Source organism: Pelodiscus sinensis, chromosome 2 (assembly GCF_049634645.1).
Source record: "Pelodiscus sinensis isolate JC-2024 chromosome 2, ASM4963464v1, whole genome shotgun sequence".
Taxonomy (NCBI): domain Eukaryota; kingdom Metazoa; phylum Chordata; order Testudines; family Trionychidae; genus Pelodiscus; species Pelodiscus sinensis.
This window is the reverse complement of record NC_134712.1, coordinates 57,823,426-57,839,470: the sequence shown is the minus strand read 5'-3', so window position 1 is coordinate 57,839,470 and position 16,045 is coordinate 57,823,426. Positions and strand designations below refer to the sequence as shown.

Genomic DNA, 16,045 nt, shown 5'->3' with positions numbered 1-16,045 from the left:
CAACACAACTGAAATTTGGAGAAAACTGAATTTTTGTTTTAAGTTTTACTGTGTTTGATTATTTTTGTATTTTTTAAAGCCAAAAATTTCATCGCCCGCCTGGCTACTATTAAGTTGTTTAAATAAATGTGTTGTAATGGTAGAAAAAAAATTGGTGTCTGAAAATTGTGGTACTTATACTTTTTTGTAAAAAGGGGTACTTTATAAGAAAAGGTTGAGAAACAATGAGCTGGAACATGCACCTATCTGTGGGAGAAGGTCCAGTAAATGTTTTCCCATTAATATTGTTCAAAAGTTTCCATATACATTATTTTGAAAAGGGTTGGAAAAGAAATTATTTTTCTTACCTTGTTGACAGCCTTGCTACCTTCATCATTGTTCATTGGTGCATATAATGTGATTTGATACTGAAGCTATATGTAGGAGAATGTTCTCTTAAAAAACTTGGGCTGGCATATCCCTTAATCTGTTTTAGAATTAAGTATATAATACTCAAACTATAAACATTTATAATTTTGTAGATTACCTTTAATTTGCTTAGTAATGGAAGTACTTACATAGAGAGAGTTTTATGCATTCCTATATTCTAGCTATCCTGAATCGTGTCCTTCACAAAGAGAAGAGTTTGGTTAGTCAGCATTTTGTGTGTGTATGTGCATTTTTGAATTCTGTCTTACAAAGCCCTAGCTGGCTATGGGACTTGCCTATCTCCTTTGGAATGTAAGAAGAGGAGTTGCTAATCAGAGAAATTCTTAATAAGGTTGATACCAGGATTCCCTCTGACTGTGTGGCTGCGTAGCTCAGGGCTGCTGCTCATGGAGCTGCCATGGCTAGAGGGAAAGGTGCACTTTGACTGCAGCAGCATGGCCACATTAAGAAAAGGCTGCAACCTAAGGCCCTAAGCTAAGGCTGCAGCGTGTAAAATCCCTGTGTTCTGGGCCAGTGCTTCCTGGTGGGGAGGATGTCAGGTGGTGCTGCACTCTGCCATTCCTTTTCCTCCCCGCCCCATCCCTGACTGAAGCTGCATTGCCCTGAGCCCTGGGAATCTCTGTCCTTGCACTGCTCTTGTCTGGAGGCTCTGCCCTCCTGCCCCCAGCTTCTGTTTGCTGGGAATCCTGGCCACTGGGAGCTTCTTGGGCCACATGGAGCCACATATTCCCTCCTCCCAACAAAGAGGAGCTGCCCAAGTAAGAGCTAGGGATGTAAGCGACAAGTGGACTATCTGATAAGCATAAGCTTATCTGATAGTCGAGTAGTGACTCAACTAGTTGCTTCCCTCCCCTTGCTGCCTCAATCAGAGCTGATTCCCTGCTCGCACCCAGTCCCAGATGCTGCACCTCTGCTTTTTAAATGTATTAAGAGCCATTAGGCTCTTAATGCATTCAAAAGGCTGAAGTGCAGTGAGAAGAACCAGGCATGACCCGGAAATCAGCTGTCCTGGCTCACGCCTGGTCCCTCCCGCTGTACTTCAGTCTTTTAAATGTATTAAGAGCCTGCCAGCTCTTAATACATTTAAAAGGCAGAGCCACAGTGTGGTTAGCTCTTAGGGCCAGGAGCTAACCCCATTGATCGACTAATCGACAAGTTGATTAGTTGATTAAATGCAATTTAACATCCCTAGTAAGAGCTCCACAGTCCAGCCTTTGACCCCTCTCCCAGATCGTGCACCCCAGGTCTGAGCCCCCTCCTGCAGGCCCCTAATTCGCTCCAAAACTCCGCACCCCAACCCACAGCCCTAGTCCTGAGCCAGTTCCACCACCTTAGCTCCCTCTTGGACACCCCCATCCCAACCTAGAGCCTCCTTCTGCACTCTAACTTCTCCCAGAGCCCACACCCTCACACCAGTTGCCTGCTTCCTCACTGAGCCTGCTTCCTCACTACAAACCACTTGGTCCCAGCCTGGAGGCCCCTCCTCTACTCCAAATACCTCCTCTCCAGCCTCAACTCATCCTCCCTATCCCTGAGCCCCCTCCCACACTCTGAACCCCTTGGTCCTATGCCTGCCACAGATTATCCACGTGCAGAAACAATTTTGTTATGTGCACCAACCCCCTGCAGGACCAATCCCAGCCAGGACTTAAAAACTTCTAGGGAGGGAGATTCCACCACCTCCCTAGGTAACCCATTACAGTGCTTCACCACCCTCTTAGTGAAATTCCAGTGTTTCACCACCCCCCTACTAGGGGCTCTTGTCAATTTCAGAGGAGGAATGTGGAAATCAGCATACAGCCCAGGGCCAGCAGGCAGTCCCGTTGACTCCTGGCTGCACGCGGATGCCTGCTTTGAAATGCACAAGAGTCCCGTGGAACCCAGGGTCAGCTGGGGACTAGTCTTTTACATCCTTAGTTGGGATTATTTTTTCCAATGTGCATATTACTTTGCATTAATTAACATTAAAATTCATTTGATGTTTTTTTTTTGCCCAGTCACCTATTGATTCTATATAGTAGCTTTATTTTCAGGTTGCTGAGAGAAGAAGGCAGGCATTCATCTGTCTCCCTAATGTTGTTGCCAAAAAGACTTACAAAATAATGAATAATCTTGCAGCACGTTGGAGCAGGGGTGGGCACAAACCTCTCAGTGGGCCGGATCTGGCCCACTAAGGCTTTTATCTGGCCAACGAAGCAGTTCCAGGCCCCGCCCTTAGCCCTTTTAAGTGCTTCAATTTAAAGGGCTCTTATGCCTTCCCTGCGCCCATCAGGCAGCATTGCCTAGCAGCTGCGGGGAACACGAGAGCCCTTTAAATATAAATAGCTGAAAGGAATCACACATCTCAGGCAACGTGCTAGAGGTGTGGGGAGCTGCCTGCCCTTTCAGCTGTTTCTATTTAAAGGGCGCTCGTGTTCCCCATGGCTGCTAGGCAACACGTTGCCTGACAGGCACAGAGAAGGCGCTAGCCCCTTAAATAGAAGCACTTAAAAAGGCTCACAGCTCACGGCACCAGAGTGTTATGAGGGAGCCAGAGATGGGAGCCCTTTCAACTGTCTCTTGAAAGGGCTCACCTGCTGAGTGGCTGCATTGCCTGGCAACCATCTGGGAGGCACAATCCCTTTAAACAGAAGCAATTGAATAGAGCTCACAGCTCTGCCTCTCTGGCCTGTTGCCTGGGAGCTGCTTGGAGGCACGAGCCCTTTCAGCTGCTTCTATTCAAAGGGCTTGTGCAGCTGCCGGACAACAGATTAGCAGTGAGGCCAGAAGCTGTGTTCTGTTATATGAAATCTAAGCCTCCATCCCAGACAACTCTGGGAGAAAGCTAGCACCTGGTACCCTCCCCTCTGCTCCAGCTCCCTTCCATTGGCTAGAGGTCAGGGGACAGGGACCCCAGGCCAAGCAAAGCTCCTGGTAGGGTAGCTCTCAACTCTGCTGGAGGTCCCACCCCTTCTGGGCTGGCCTGTGGCCACTTCCGAAATTTGTGAAGTGGCCCCCCCTTCAAAAATTATTGCCTACCCCTGCCTTAGAGTATGTCTACACTTGCACCCTCTTTCGAGAGAGAGATGCAAATGAAGATATGTAAAATTGCAAATGAAGCTGGGATTTAAATATCCCTTGCTTCATTTGCATATTCGCGTTATGGCGCTATTTTGAAATAACAGTCGCTGTTAAGACGCGGTTATTTTGAGAGAAAACCCTTCTCTTGAAATAACCCTTATTCTTCATACAATGAGGTTTATCAGTTATTTCGAGAGAGGGGTTTTCTCTAGAAATAACCGTGTCTTAACAGCGTCTGTTATTTTGAAATAGCACTATTTTGAAATAGTGCCATAACGCAAATATGCAAATGATGTGCAGGATATTTAAATCCTGGCTTCATTTGCAATTTCAAATGTTTTCGTTTGCACCCCTCTCTCGAAAGAGGGTGCAAGTGTAGACATACCCTTAGAGACTAACAAAAATGTAGATGGTATCATGAGCTTTCATGATGGTATCATTATACCATCTATATTTTTTGTTAGCCTCTAAGATGCTTCCAAGGCTATTCATTATGAATACCTCACAGTATTTAGTGTTTTCCTTGGACTGTCAGCTCCTTGAATCCTGAGTTTACAGGAGAATCTCAGATTTCATTTAAAAACCCCCACAACATTTCTAGCTATCAAGGATGGGGGAGAAGAACCTGAAAACACAATTCCAATGAAGCCTAAAGCTGTATAGAATTTGAGGATTGGAAGAAACCTTGAAAGGCCATCTAGTTCCCTGCAGAGCTATAGGACTATGTAATAACTGTTGATGTTTATATATTATAGCAATTTTAGTAAACAGACAGCAAATAAAAAGAATCACAAATGGTTATTTCCCCCCGTTAATCTGATGGTTTTCGGGGCCTTTACTCCAGATTTTTGAATACTTGGAGTTAGTGATACTGGTTCAGAGTAGAGATGTAATAGTATGTTGATTAACCGATAAGCAAAAGCTACACTCATTTTCCCTCCTCCACCAACAGTAAATTTTTTATCAGGCTGGCCAGCAGCCCGGGTCAGTCCTGGCTCACACCAGGTCTGGGAGCTACCCCCACTGTAGCTCTGCATTTAAAGTGTAGGCAGGCAACCCAGCTCAGTTCCAGCATGTGCTGGGTCTGGGAGCTCAGCCCTGCCTCTGGACAGACAGTTGGTCCATGAGGGGAGCCGGTTTTTAAACTGGCTCCCCTTGTAGACCAGCTCCCACCTGGCACCCCATACTGCTACTTCTGTTAGGGAGGCAGCAATGTGGAGTGAAAGGGGGCTCCTCGAGAGTGGAGCTGCAGTGCACTGGGTGCCAGCCTCACCCCTGGGACTATAGAATAGTTGAGTAACTGATAAGAATTCATGAGGTTAATTGACTATTCATTTAACTGATATTTAACATCCCTAGTTCAGAGCAGTTACACGGAGTGAGGTGAGATGAATGAGTCATCTCTGTTGAACTGTTCAGGTGGGTGTGGGCATACAAAGACAATGCTCTAACTGTGACCCACCATGCCCAAAGAATAATTTAGCAACCTGGTTTTCAGTCTGTTGTCTTGGGGGTTCACAGACTATGTTTTACAATTTCCAAAGGGGTCCACAACACCATTCAAATTTTTTTAGGGCTCTGCAAAAGAAAAATGGTTGAAAACCACTGATTTAGTAGCTGGCTTACCTTGGTACCAAGTTAAGTGGATCAGATCTTTTGGGAGACATGCTTAACATGGGTAAGCTATGAAAACCCTGTGAGCACACAACTAATTTAAACTTCTGTTGGAGATCAAATGTAGTACAGTAATTTTTAAAATCAGTGAAATACATCATGTATTAAAAAAAACCCCCAAACCTCTGTTTTCCATTCAAAAGCTAAATGGTTCAATATCTTATGGCTATTTTCTTGTCTATTCTTGCAAAACACACGCTTTTTTTTCTTTTCAGAGCAAAGGTGCAGAGAAGCTTTCTGAGACCAGCAAAGTGTTAATATCCATGGCTAAAGAAAATATACCACCTAACAGTCAACAGACCTATCTTCTAGGTACGATATGTCGTTAATATACAGATTATGTTTTTAGGCCTTGATAGCATCTTAACTCTCTTAGAGATATTTGTGTAGTTTAGGAAAAAAGATGAATTATAGGAGCACCACTGTAATTCAGGTATTTAGCTTTTATAACATTTTAAACGGCTTGAGTTTTTTGATGTTGCATTTGTCCTTTAAGTTTAACTTTACTTTTTTTTTTTTCTAGAAACAAGGTGGTTGAGGTAATATCTTCTATTGGGCCAACTTCTGTTTTTGTGAAAGAGACAAACTTTCAAGCTTACACAGAGGTTTTTTTTGTGTCTTGTGCTAATGTAAATTTGTCAATCTTTGATAGAGGATTTGTGTCTGTCTTCATTTTGTGCATGATTGTTGGAACAAAATTGTATGTTGGGGTAGTATTTCAGGTGCATTTTCTCTTCAGCTTCCTGCAAGAAGTTCTGCATTTGTGCTTGGAGTCAGAAAGGTGAGAAGGCTTTTTCTGTCAGCCTCCATGGCATGGCTAATAGGAACTCAAAACAAATAGACTACATTTCTTGAGAAGCCTAAAAAAAGACAAAGGCCATCTTGATGGCTGTCAGACTTGGAACTGCAATATCTCACTCTTTGGGATGGCAAGAGCAGCTAACAAAGGAAACACTTAATCTCTGTGAACAAGCAGTATCTCATGTTATTTAAATAATATCTTCCCAGCCTAACATGATCAATTATTCCCTTTCCATATTACAGTTTTAGCTAACTTTGTAACATGGTTGACTTCAAACATGGGCCAAGACTTTAAAATTTGGGGGCATAACTGTTCTTAAGTCAACATGTAGACTCTTAAATAAATGACTTGATTTTCAAAGGTGTAAGGCACTTACAACTTCCATTTAAGATGTTGACAGTGGAGGGTGCTCATTATTTTGAAAATTAGTATATTTGTTTGAGAGCCTACATTTTGGTACTTAAAGTGTGAAAATCTTGGTTATAGTTTGTGTGTGTGCTGACCCACAGAAAAATCAGTCGAGGGCTGCATGCAACAAGTGAGAAGCAAGCCCCCCCCCCAAAAAAAAACCCCCAAACAAACGCTTACTGACATGGCCCCTGACTGGGCAGGAGAAAGACACTTCCCACATTCCCCTTGCATACCACAGCTTAGGAGGGCACAGGCTAGTAGATTTTGAGTGCTCCAGCCCGTGGCAGGGGGCTGGAGTGCCAGCATGGGCTCCCCAATGCTGGGAGGGGGGGACGACTCTGAGCCTTAGGGGCTGAATCCAGGTAAGCTGGAGGCTGCATCTGGCCCCCAGGTGTGAGGTTCTGCACCCCTAGTGTATATCATCTGTTTAATACTAAGTGCTTGTCTACACTGGCAAGTTTTGTTGCTAAAAAAACATTTTTGGTGACAAAACCCAGAGTGTGTGCACATTGCATGTGACAGAAGTCGTGACAAACAACCAGTTTTTGTGACAAACTTCTACCTCTTGAGGGTTTTTTGACTCTCCCCTTTCCTTTACTATCAACAATCATGTAGTGCAGTGGTCTCCATCCTTTTTACACCCAAGATCACTTTTTAAATCTCAGAATAGGCGAAGATCTACTACCCCGCCCCTTCCTTGAAGCCCTGCCCCTTCCTTGAAGCCCCACCCTCTCTATTCTCCTTCTGTCTATCACTTGCTATCCCCAACCCTTACTTACACACTCTGATAAACAGTTTATTTTTAAATTATGCGATATATAAAATTAAAATCCCGTATTTATAGTTATGAAATAAATGGTCTGTTTTTTATTCATGCTATTTAAATCTAAAATGAAGCATTTATAATTACATATTTTATGGGGACAGAGTTCTGTGGCTGGGAGCAGGAGAGAGGGAACAGGGTGCTGAGAGGGCAGAGGACAGGGTTCTGCAGCAGGGGACAGAGTGCCAGTGGGGATAGGTTTGCAGTAGGGGACAGGGTGCCAGTGGGGACAGAGTTTAGGGAGTGGGGACAGAAATAGGGATAGAGTTCTGTAGCTGGGAACAGAGGAGTGGAGACAGAATTCTGTAGTTGGGGACAGGAGCGTGGGGACATAATTCTGTGGCTGGGGACGGGAGTGGGGACAGCGTTCGGGGAGTGGGGAGGAGAGTGGGGATAGCGTTCTGTAGCTGGGGACAGGGGAGTGGGGGCTGGCGAGCCAGTGGAGGCAGAGAGTCCCCTGCATCTGCTTCCTCCCAGGATCTCTCCTCCCTCCCCCCCCCCCGAGGGAAACCAGCACGTGCCTGCCCCAGGGCCGAACCCCCCTCCCCCGCGGCGCAGGGAAGTCCCTCGCATGCCTACCCCAGGGCCGACCCCCCCCGCGCGCGCTGGGAAACCCCGTGCGCGTCTCCCCCGGGGCTGACTCACCCCTCCTGTGCAGTGCAGGGAGCCGATGCTCCCTTCCACAGTACACCCGGCAGAGCAGGTAGCGCACTTCCGGATTCGCCGGAATTAGCGCTAAGCTGCGGGACTTCTGTCCATCCCCGGGAAGCCGACACTACCTCCATTTTCACTTGAGGTAGGTAGTGCTGGGGGGTGGGAGGGAAATGGGGCGGGGCGGACAGGACTTCTCGCGATCGACTGGTCGAGGCCTTGTGATCGACCAGTCGATCGCGATCGACCTGTTGATGACCACCGATGTAGTGTGATTTTTTTTTTTTAACATTTTTTTGAACTTCAGAATATTTCCCACAATGCCTGATGAACCACGCTGGCCAGCGGTTTGAACTCTGCTACTCTGCAGCAATGTAAACAGAAATGCATCTCTTTCCCACATTGAAGTCTTCTCCCTCTGCTATTGAGTGCATAAGTAGCCCTGCCACAATGCATGATGTCCTAAGTACATTGAAGAATACATGGGAGAGAAGTTTGGGATCCATGATTTCTCACAGCAGATTCTGGAGTGTGCAGTAAGGACTGCCATTGTTTAAAATGGCAAGTAACCTGAAATGAAAATAATATGGAAGCTCTAGTAGGATTGGGAAGCAAAGAGGTAGCTGATGGGACCTTTTTCATGTTCCTAAAATGCCTAGTGCTACGTTGTGCATTCCCACAGTGTCTAGCGACTGAAGGTGACACCAGGCACTAATGGATGCATGCCCACCTTTGCTCTTTCTGTCAATGGGGGAGCTAATGATGTGGCTATGTTATGTCAACAGAGGGTGTCAGCATAAACATAATTTGGTGCTTTTTGGTGCTTTTTTTGAAGATCAGCAATACTTATGTTGCCAAATGTGAGTTAAGCATTGCAAAGCTAACAATTTCACCCTTGCTAGAGGCCTTCATTTGCATGTGACTGTGTTTTTTAAACTGGTTTAGAACATATTCATTTTGCATTGTGTATGGGCCCCCTAACTTTGCCTGTGGTAAGACATTTCAAAGTGCATTGTCCCATCAGCTGCTGGTATTGCTCTTTGTGGGTTTTTTTAAACAGTCTATCCCTTGTTTAGGTGCTGGGTTGGCATTTCAAAGGGGCAGTGCCATGGAGCCCAGGATTAGCTGGAGAGTCCCCTGCTGACCACGGGCTCCATGGCTTTGAAATGCACAAGAGCCCCCCAGGGACTCTTGTACATTTCAAAGTAAGCACACCCGCATGCAGCCCGGTGTCAGGGGGACTTCCCGCTGGCCCTAGGCTGCACATGGAGTTCTGCATTCCTCCTTTGAAATGTAGCAGAGTTCCAGCAGGGGCTCTTCTACATTTCAAAGGAGGAATGTGGAAGTGCCTATCGACTAGTCGATGGAAATTCCATCGACTACTCGACTAGTCAATTAACCGCAATTTAACATCTTTTCTGTAAATATGACAACAAATGTGCTGAGAGATTAAGACTGAATGAGCATGGAAAATTGGAGGAGATCCTGAAGCCTTGGTAAAAAAATGTGTAGATGTCCTTTCTCCAGCTCCTTTCAGGGAAACAATGCTGCTATTATCATTTTCTGTTTTTTGTGTGTGTGTGTGTCTTAGTAAAATCATGTGAAATTGCTTCTTTGAAATATAGAATGTAAACTGCAAAGTTTATTTAGTGATGCATGTTAATGTCAGCTGAACCAGCAGATGGCACTGCTATCAGTGTTAATTTCTAGTGTGTGTGGCTTCTTAAAAAATGTGTGCAGTTGATAACTCCAAAAAACTGCAAGGATATTTTTAGTTTCAAAATGAAAAAAATGATATTTCTAAAGTGCATCACTGTCTAATAGGCAGTGGTGGCTTCATGGAATAAGTATCTGTCAAGATAATGCTAAAGGAAGTGGTTCAAGATGTAGTCATATAATTGGGTTTGTTGGTTTCTAAAGGCAAGTTAAGCTTCCTAAATGGCACCTATATTTAGTACTAGAAGACTTACTTGGCATTGCTCAGGTCTTTCAGGGCAGGGGGTTGGCGATGGGGGTGCAGAGAGGTACAGGAGTCAGAGCCGGGGCATGTGGATATGAGGAGCTTAGGGCAGGAGAAGGCTGTGGGTGAATGGGGGGTGAGAGTCAGGGTTGGGGGATTAGGAGGGGTTCAGGGCAGGGGGTTGGGAGGAAGGGGGATTGAGGGGATGGGGTGGAGGGCTCAGGACAGAGGGTAGGGGTGGACACCAGCTTCTCCCTGGGGCGGCAGGGGCTGCAGACCCTACTCTCCGGCTTCTCCCAGGGCCAGAACAAAATGGGGGGGTGCTCTGCACCCCAGGCCACTAACTTCTCCCCCGGGATGGGGAATGCGGTGACACGTGTGCCCCTGGCTTTGCCCTAGGGACAGCTTGGGGTGGTGGGTGCTACTGGCCAAAAGCAGCCCCCCCGTGGTCATTCCTGGCCCCCCAGTTTGCTGCCCCCCAGTTTGCTGCCTTTTGTGGTCATGTGTGAGTTTAATTGTCCCTACTCTCCCACTCCTCCCTTTCTGTTTGATACTAAACAGTCACATTTCACACACATCCCATTACCCTGGCAGAACCAAACCCTGACCTTACTTTAAGTTCAGATAAGATGCAAACCAAATGTGGTTCTAGCTCTTACCGTTTAGGAAGAGTTCTTGAACAAATGGATTCACAGATGGACATACAGACAGACACACGTTTAAAATATATAGTAAGATTGAAAAATATGCAGTATATTTCAAATACTAACTCATATAATAAGTGGGATTTCTAATCCTGGCTGTAGCACAAACTGTTTTTTGTGGCTTTGGAAATCACTTAACCCCTCTTCCCTCAGTTTTCTAATCCATAAAATAAGGCTGGTGATACCTCCATCTCAGAAATGTTGTGAGGATTGATGTTTTTAAAGTGTTTTGTAGATGTAACACAATTGCTTTCATTTCACTCACATGTTCAGAAGATAAGTGCTAAGTATTTTGTAGCAGCCTTAAATGTACTAGAGCAGGCATGTCAAACTCGAAGCCTATTGAGGGCCTCACAAACGAAAACTGATAGCTTTCAGGGCCACCAGAGAAAATGTACTTCTATTGGAAAGTCATAATTATTTATTATTATAGATTATGTTTTAGGTATATTTCATAATATTTTTTCATGTCTTGTTTGAATATATTACAATCATTTTATGTGTAAAATTGTTATTTGCATCCATGAAGACTTTGAGTTTAAGGTGCTTCAGCCCCCCCTGCTCTAACCCAATGCCCTCACCCTCCTGCAGAGTCAGGCACCCCCAGCCTCCCTGCTCTAACCCAATGCCTCACCCCTCCCCCAGAGCCAGGCACTCCCAGCCCATCCCTTCCCCCCCCCCCCACTCTAACCTAGTGCCTGGGTCCTAGAGCCGCTGCCACCGCCACCATGTGCTTCTCCCTCCAGGTGCTGGGACGTGTGCACAGAAAGGCTGGCCGTGAACAGGTGCTGGGACCTGTGCGCAGAGCAGCCGGCCATGAGCAGTCTGGACATGTGGCTCAGAACCAGCAGGAGCTGCATTTCTTTAATTAAAGAGCCGCATGCAGCTCGAGAACTGTGGGTTGGCCACCCCTGTAAACAGTGTATCCGGGCGGGCCGCACTTAGAAAATTTATAAAGATGTAGTCGTGGGCTGCAAAAAAATCTGATTGGGCTGCGTGTTTGACATGACTCTACTAGAGGCTTCACAGAAACACTTAAGACAGGTCCTTGCTCTGAGAATATATATGATACATAATAGACATGACAGTGAGTATTTTTTCTAAGTTGCAAGGCAGCACAGCTTCACAGGTGATTAATCAGCCCCATCAGATTGGTCAGCTCATTCACAGAGCCCTGTGCCTCTGACTGGCCAGGGCTGATTAAACACCTGTGGCATCTTAAAGGGAACACTGATGGCAGACAAGTGAGTTACAATGCATACAGAAAAAGTAGAGCTGAGGAATGACTATCTTCTATGCCTCTCCTCAGCTTCATATTACATTAACTAGTGAATAAATTATTTTATATTTAATTTTCTATAGGTACTGTTACCATTTCAGCAGGGAAAAAAATAACCATCAAAAAATTGTGATGACTCCAGAAATGTGATTGATTGAATTGATTTTTTTAAGTGAATTCCTGGCCCTATTGAAGTTAATGCTAAAAATTCCATTGATTTAAATAGGGCCTGAATTTATGTAGGAGTAGGAAGGCTTGTATATAAAAATATGGTCTGTTTAATCGTGTGTTGACTTTATATTATTCATAGTATTAAGAGAGGTTAAAAAGAAAAATAAAACATCTTGCCTACATTTTAAAACAGAGGGCTATGTAGTATTGTCATTAATGTTACTTTACGTGAAATGACATCACTAGAAATGACCTAAAAAGACAATTAAGAGCTGATTGCCACTAGAAGTCATCCAGGATAAACTTGGGTGGAAGACATCACATGAATAAGTACGTGCCTCAGATTTTTTGCCACTTTTGTTGTTGTTCAATAAGGTAGTTTACTATAATCATTAATGTCTTATGGATTTATCAGTAGAAACCTAAAGGAAAATAGTACTGGTGGACTAAGGATTTTCTCTTCATCCCTATGCCTACGACAAGCCCCTTTCAGTTTCATTAAATGTATTAGTAATATGAGCTGTTAATGTGCTATGATGAAGTGACTAATACATGTGTCATTGAATAGATTAAGAACTGCTCATCTGTCAGAGGACACTACTAATAAGAGCTAGTAAAGATTTTATGTTTTAAGTATCTAGGGCTTTGAGTGTTTTAATCCAGGGGGATTTGAAGTCTATTTTCATGCCCACACTGTACAGTATAGTGATAACTAGTGAAATTCCTAAATGACCATATATTGGCATTATTTTAATGTTCTAGTAAGTAGTGACACAATAGCTGTTGTTTTTTTTGTCAGAAAAGGAATGCAACCCAAGTAGTGGGGTGAAAAGGTACAACTCAGTTTAATAATTTCATGTTTCAGCATGATCAGAAGTTATATTTATAGTATCATAATACTGGAAGGGACTGTGAGAGGTTGTCATACCCAGTTTCCTCCTCTTACAGCAGTACCAAGCACCATTAAGACTATCCCTGCAGGTGTTTGTCTAACCTGTTCTTTAAAATCTCCAATGATTCCACAGTCTCCCTTGGCAGTTTATTCTAGTGGTTAACTACCCTGGCAGTTAGGATTTTTTCCCCTAATGTCCAACCTAAACCACCCTACCTGCAATTTAAGCCCATTTCTTCTTGTCCTATCATCAGAAGTTAAGAAAAATAATTTTTCTCCCTCCTCCTTGTAACAACCTTTTAAATACTTGAAAACTGTACGTTCCCTCTCATTCATCTCTTTTCCAGAGTAAACAAACCCAGTTCTTTCAGTCTTCTCCAACAGGTCACATTTTCTAAACCTTTAATTGTTATGTATGATACGTTTGAAAAAAATGGCCCCAAAGACAGTGCAATAAAAGTTCTGCTTACAGTATTATTGTTTTCGCTGTATGTGGCATAACAGATCATTTGGGCTATATTCTGATCTCTCATACCTACGTAAATTTGGAATAATTCCACTGAAGATCATGCAGGTTACTTCTGGTTTTATGGAGAACAATGACGTTGATCTGTACTTGTGTAGCTCAGAATCTACTCTTTTCTGTTCAACAGCTGGGCAATACACTGATTTTAGGATCTCATTTTTGTGTCTTGCTTGATGTTTACCTCCCTCCTAATTTTCCTCCCAATAGATCATTAAAAATCAGCTATATTTAATAAAATATTTAAAATAATTGAACTAGCAAGATCAAATTATTCATGTTCCAGATACTGAACTGGGTCATCAAATTTGATGTTTATATACATTCATTCAATTCATAAGGAACTCAGCTTCCTGATTAAGGGCTGAAGCAAAATCTGTCCTTCAGTAGAAATCTTCTCTGCCATGACAGGGGTACTGGGCTCCCTGAATGTGGTCTCTGATGGAACCACAGAGGGAAGATCTAGCATGAGAGTGCTATCTGTGGAAGTGGTTATTCCAGGGGTGGTAAAAAAGCAAGGAGACTCTAAAAAGGAAGTGTGGAGTCTTCATAAGATACCAGAAATGCTTCTAGTCCAGAAAAGGAAAGTGAAATAATGTCAGACCATAGTGGAATCGGCCACCTTGCATGTCATAAAGGAATAAGTTATGACATAGTGCATGTCATTGCTTTTGTCATGCTTCATGCAGATTAGAGGCACAGAAGTAGTGAGATCTATATACCATATGACCTGAAGTGCCTTATTACTATAACAGTCCCTCAGATTGTTTAAAAAAATGAAATAAAGTGAATATATTTTGTACCAATGTACATTAGTGTCCTGAAAGCTGTCTTAAATGAGAAACAAAACCTTGCAACAGCTGACATAATCAGCTCTATGTCATGCCTCTGTGTCTTCTGAGAATGTATTTATGGCCTGTGGAACCATGATAAAATTGATGTCATCTAGAACAGCCCAGAGGTTGCTTTAAATTGCACTAGAGGTTGGGGGGGGGGGGAGGTTTCTTTCCTTCTCTGCTCTTTTGAGCATTTAGCAGTGTGTTAGTCACTAGTCAGTACAATCACACTTTAATAACTTCAAAAATTACATGTAAAGTAATACACTATATTTGTAAAAGTTTGTTTAAATACACTTAAAGACGTAACAGTGTACTAATTTTTTATAATTAATTTCTTTATTAGTTCAAAGTTTGTCCATTATGTTCAAAAATGTATTGAGTAAACAATGTAAGAATGGCCATACTGGGTCAGACCAAAGGTCCATCCAGCTCAGTACCCTGTCTGCCGACAGTGGCCAATGCCAGATGTCCCAGAAGGAGTGAATAAACAGGTACTGATCAAGCAATCTCTCTCCTGCCATCCATCTCCACCCTCTGACAAACAGAGTCTAGGGACACCATTCCTTACCTATACTGGCTAATAGCCATTAATGGACTTAACTTCCATGAATTTATGTAGTTCTTTTTTAAACCCTGTTAGTTCCACAGATTGACTATGTGTTGTGTGAAGAATTACCTTTTTTTTTTTTTTTCTTTAAACCTGCTGCCCATTAGTTTAATTTGGTGGCTCCTAGTTCTTATATTATGGGAACAAGTAAATAACTTTTCCTTATTCACTTTCTTCACACCACTCATGATTTTATATACCTCTATCATATCCCCCCTTAGTCTCTTCTTTTCCATGCTGAAAAGTGCTAATCTCTTTAAACTTTCCTCATATGGGACCCGTTCCAAACTGTAGCTGAGTCCTGGGGACCGGGAGTGTTCCCCCCCCACCCTGGGGTGGGGGCTCTGCGGGCTTGCAGCCCCTTTTTCCCCATGCGCCCTCCCCCTCGGTCCACCTTTCGTCTGCTCCTGCAGCATGGGCCCTCAATCCTTCTGGTGGCTTGCGTCCGTGTTCCTGGGGAGTCTCTTTGGAGGCCCGGCGTCCGTCCGTTTGTCCTCCTCCTCCGGCCGCCATCCACCCCAGCCTCCATGGTCCGCTGCCCCGTCAATCCTGGCGGCTCCCAGTGCTTGGGTCCCCTGGCTCCACGTCCCTGGTGTGGTCGCCACTTCCTCAGTCTGAGGGCTGGAACGGGGGTTGAGAGCGACACCAGACCCTGTTCTCTCTCCCCCGCTTTTTCCTCCTCCCTTATCTGCTCCTCCCGGCTTGCCTCCCCCCCCGGCTCGGCCCCGCGTCCCCGAGTCCTAACGCCCGCCGGCTTGACCCTGGGGGAGGGTGTGCATGTACGGTGTCCCCGGGTGCGTTCTCTCGCCCCGTGCTGGCTGCTCCACCCATGCCACGGCCCGCTGGCTCTGGGCCGCTGTCAGTGCGGGGGTTGGATCCCCAGTCACACAAACCTCTAATCATTTTAGTTGCCCTTCTCTGAACCTTTTCTAATGCCAGTATATCTTTTTTGAGATGAGACCACATCTGTATGCTATATTCCAGATGTGGGCGTACCATGGATTTATATAAGGGCAATAAGATATTCTCTGTCTTATTCTCTATCCCTTTTTTAATGATTCCTAACATCCTGTTTGCTTTTTTGACTGCTGCTGCACACTGCATGGTTGTCTTCAGAGAACTATCCACGATAACTCCAAGATCTCTTTCCTGATTTGTTGTAGCTAAATGAGCTCCCATCATATTATACGTATAGTTGGAGTTATTTTTTCCAATGTGCA

At 44.3% G+C, this 16,045-nt stretch overlaps 1 protein-coding gene across 6 annotated transcripts in view; it reads left to right on the top strand.

Annotated features, from left to right (window-relative positions):
- Positions 1-16,045, top strand: part of CSPP1 (centrosome and spindle pole associated protein 1) — a 174,670-nt gene that overhangs the window by 15,983 nt on the left and 142,642 nt on the right. For all 6 annotated transcript variants that reach the window (XM_075920580.1, XM_075920579.1, XM_075920582.1 and 3 more), the window contains one exon: positions 5,379-5,475. In XM_075920580.1, the coding sequence (XP_075776695.1) occupies positions 5,379-5,475 (97 nt within the window). The remainder of the gene's footprint in view (positions 1-5,378; positions 5,476-16,045) is intronic.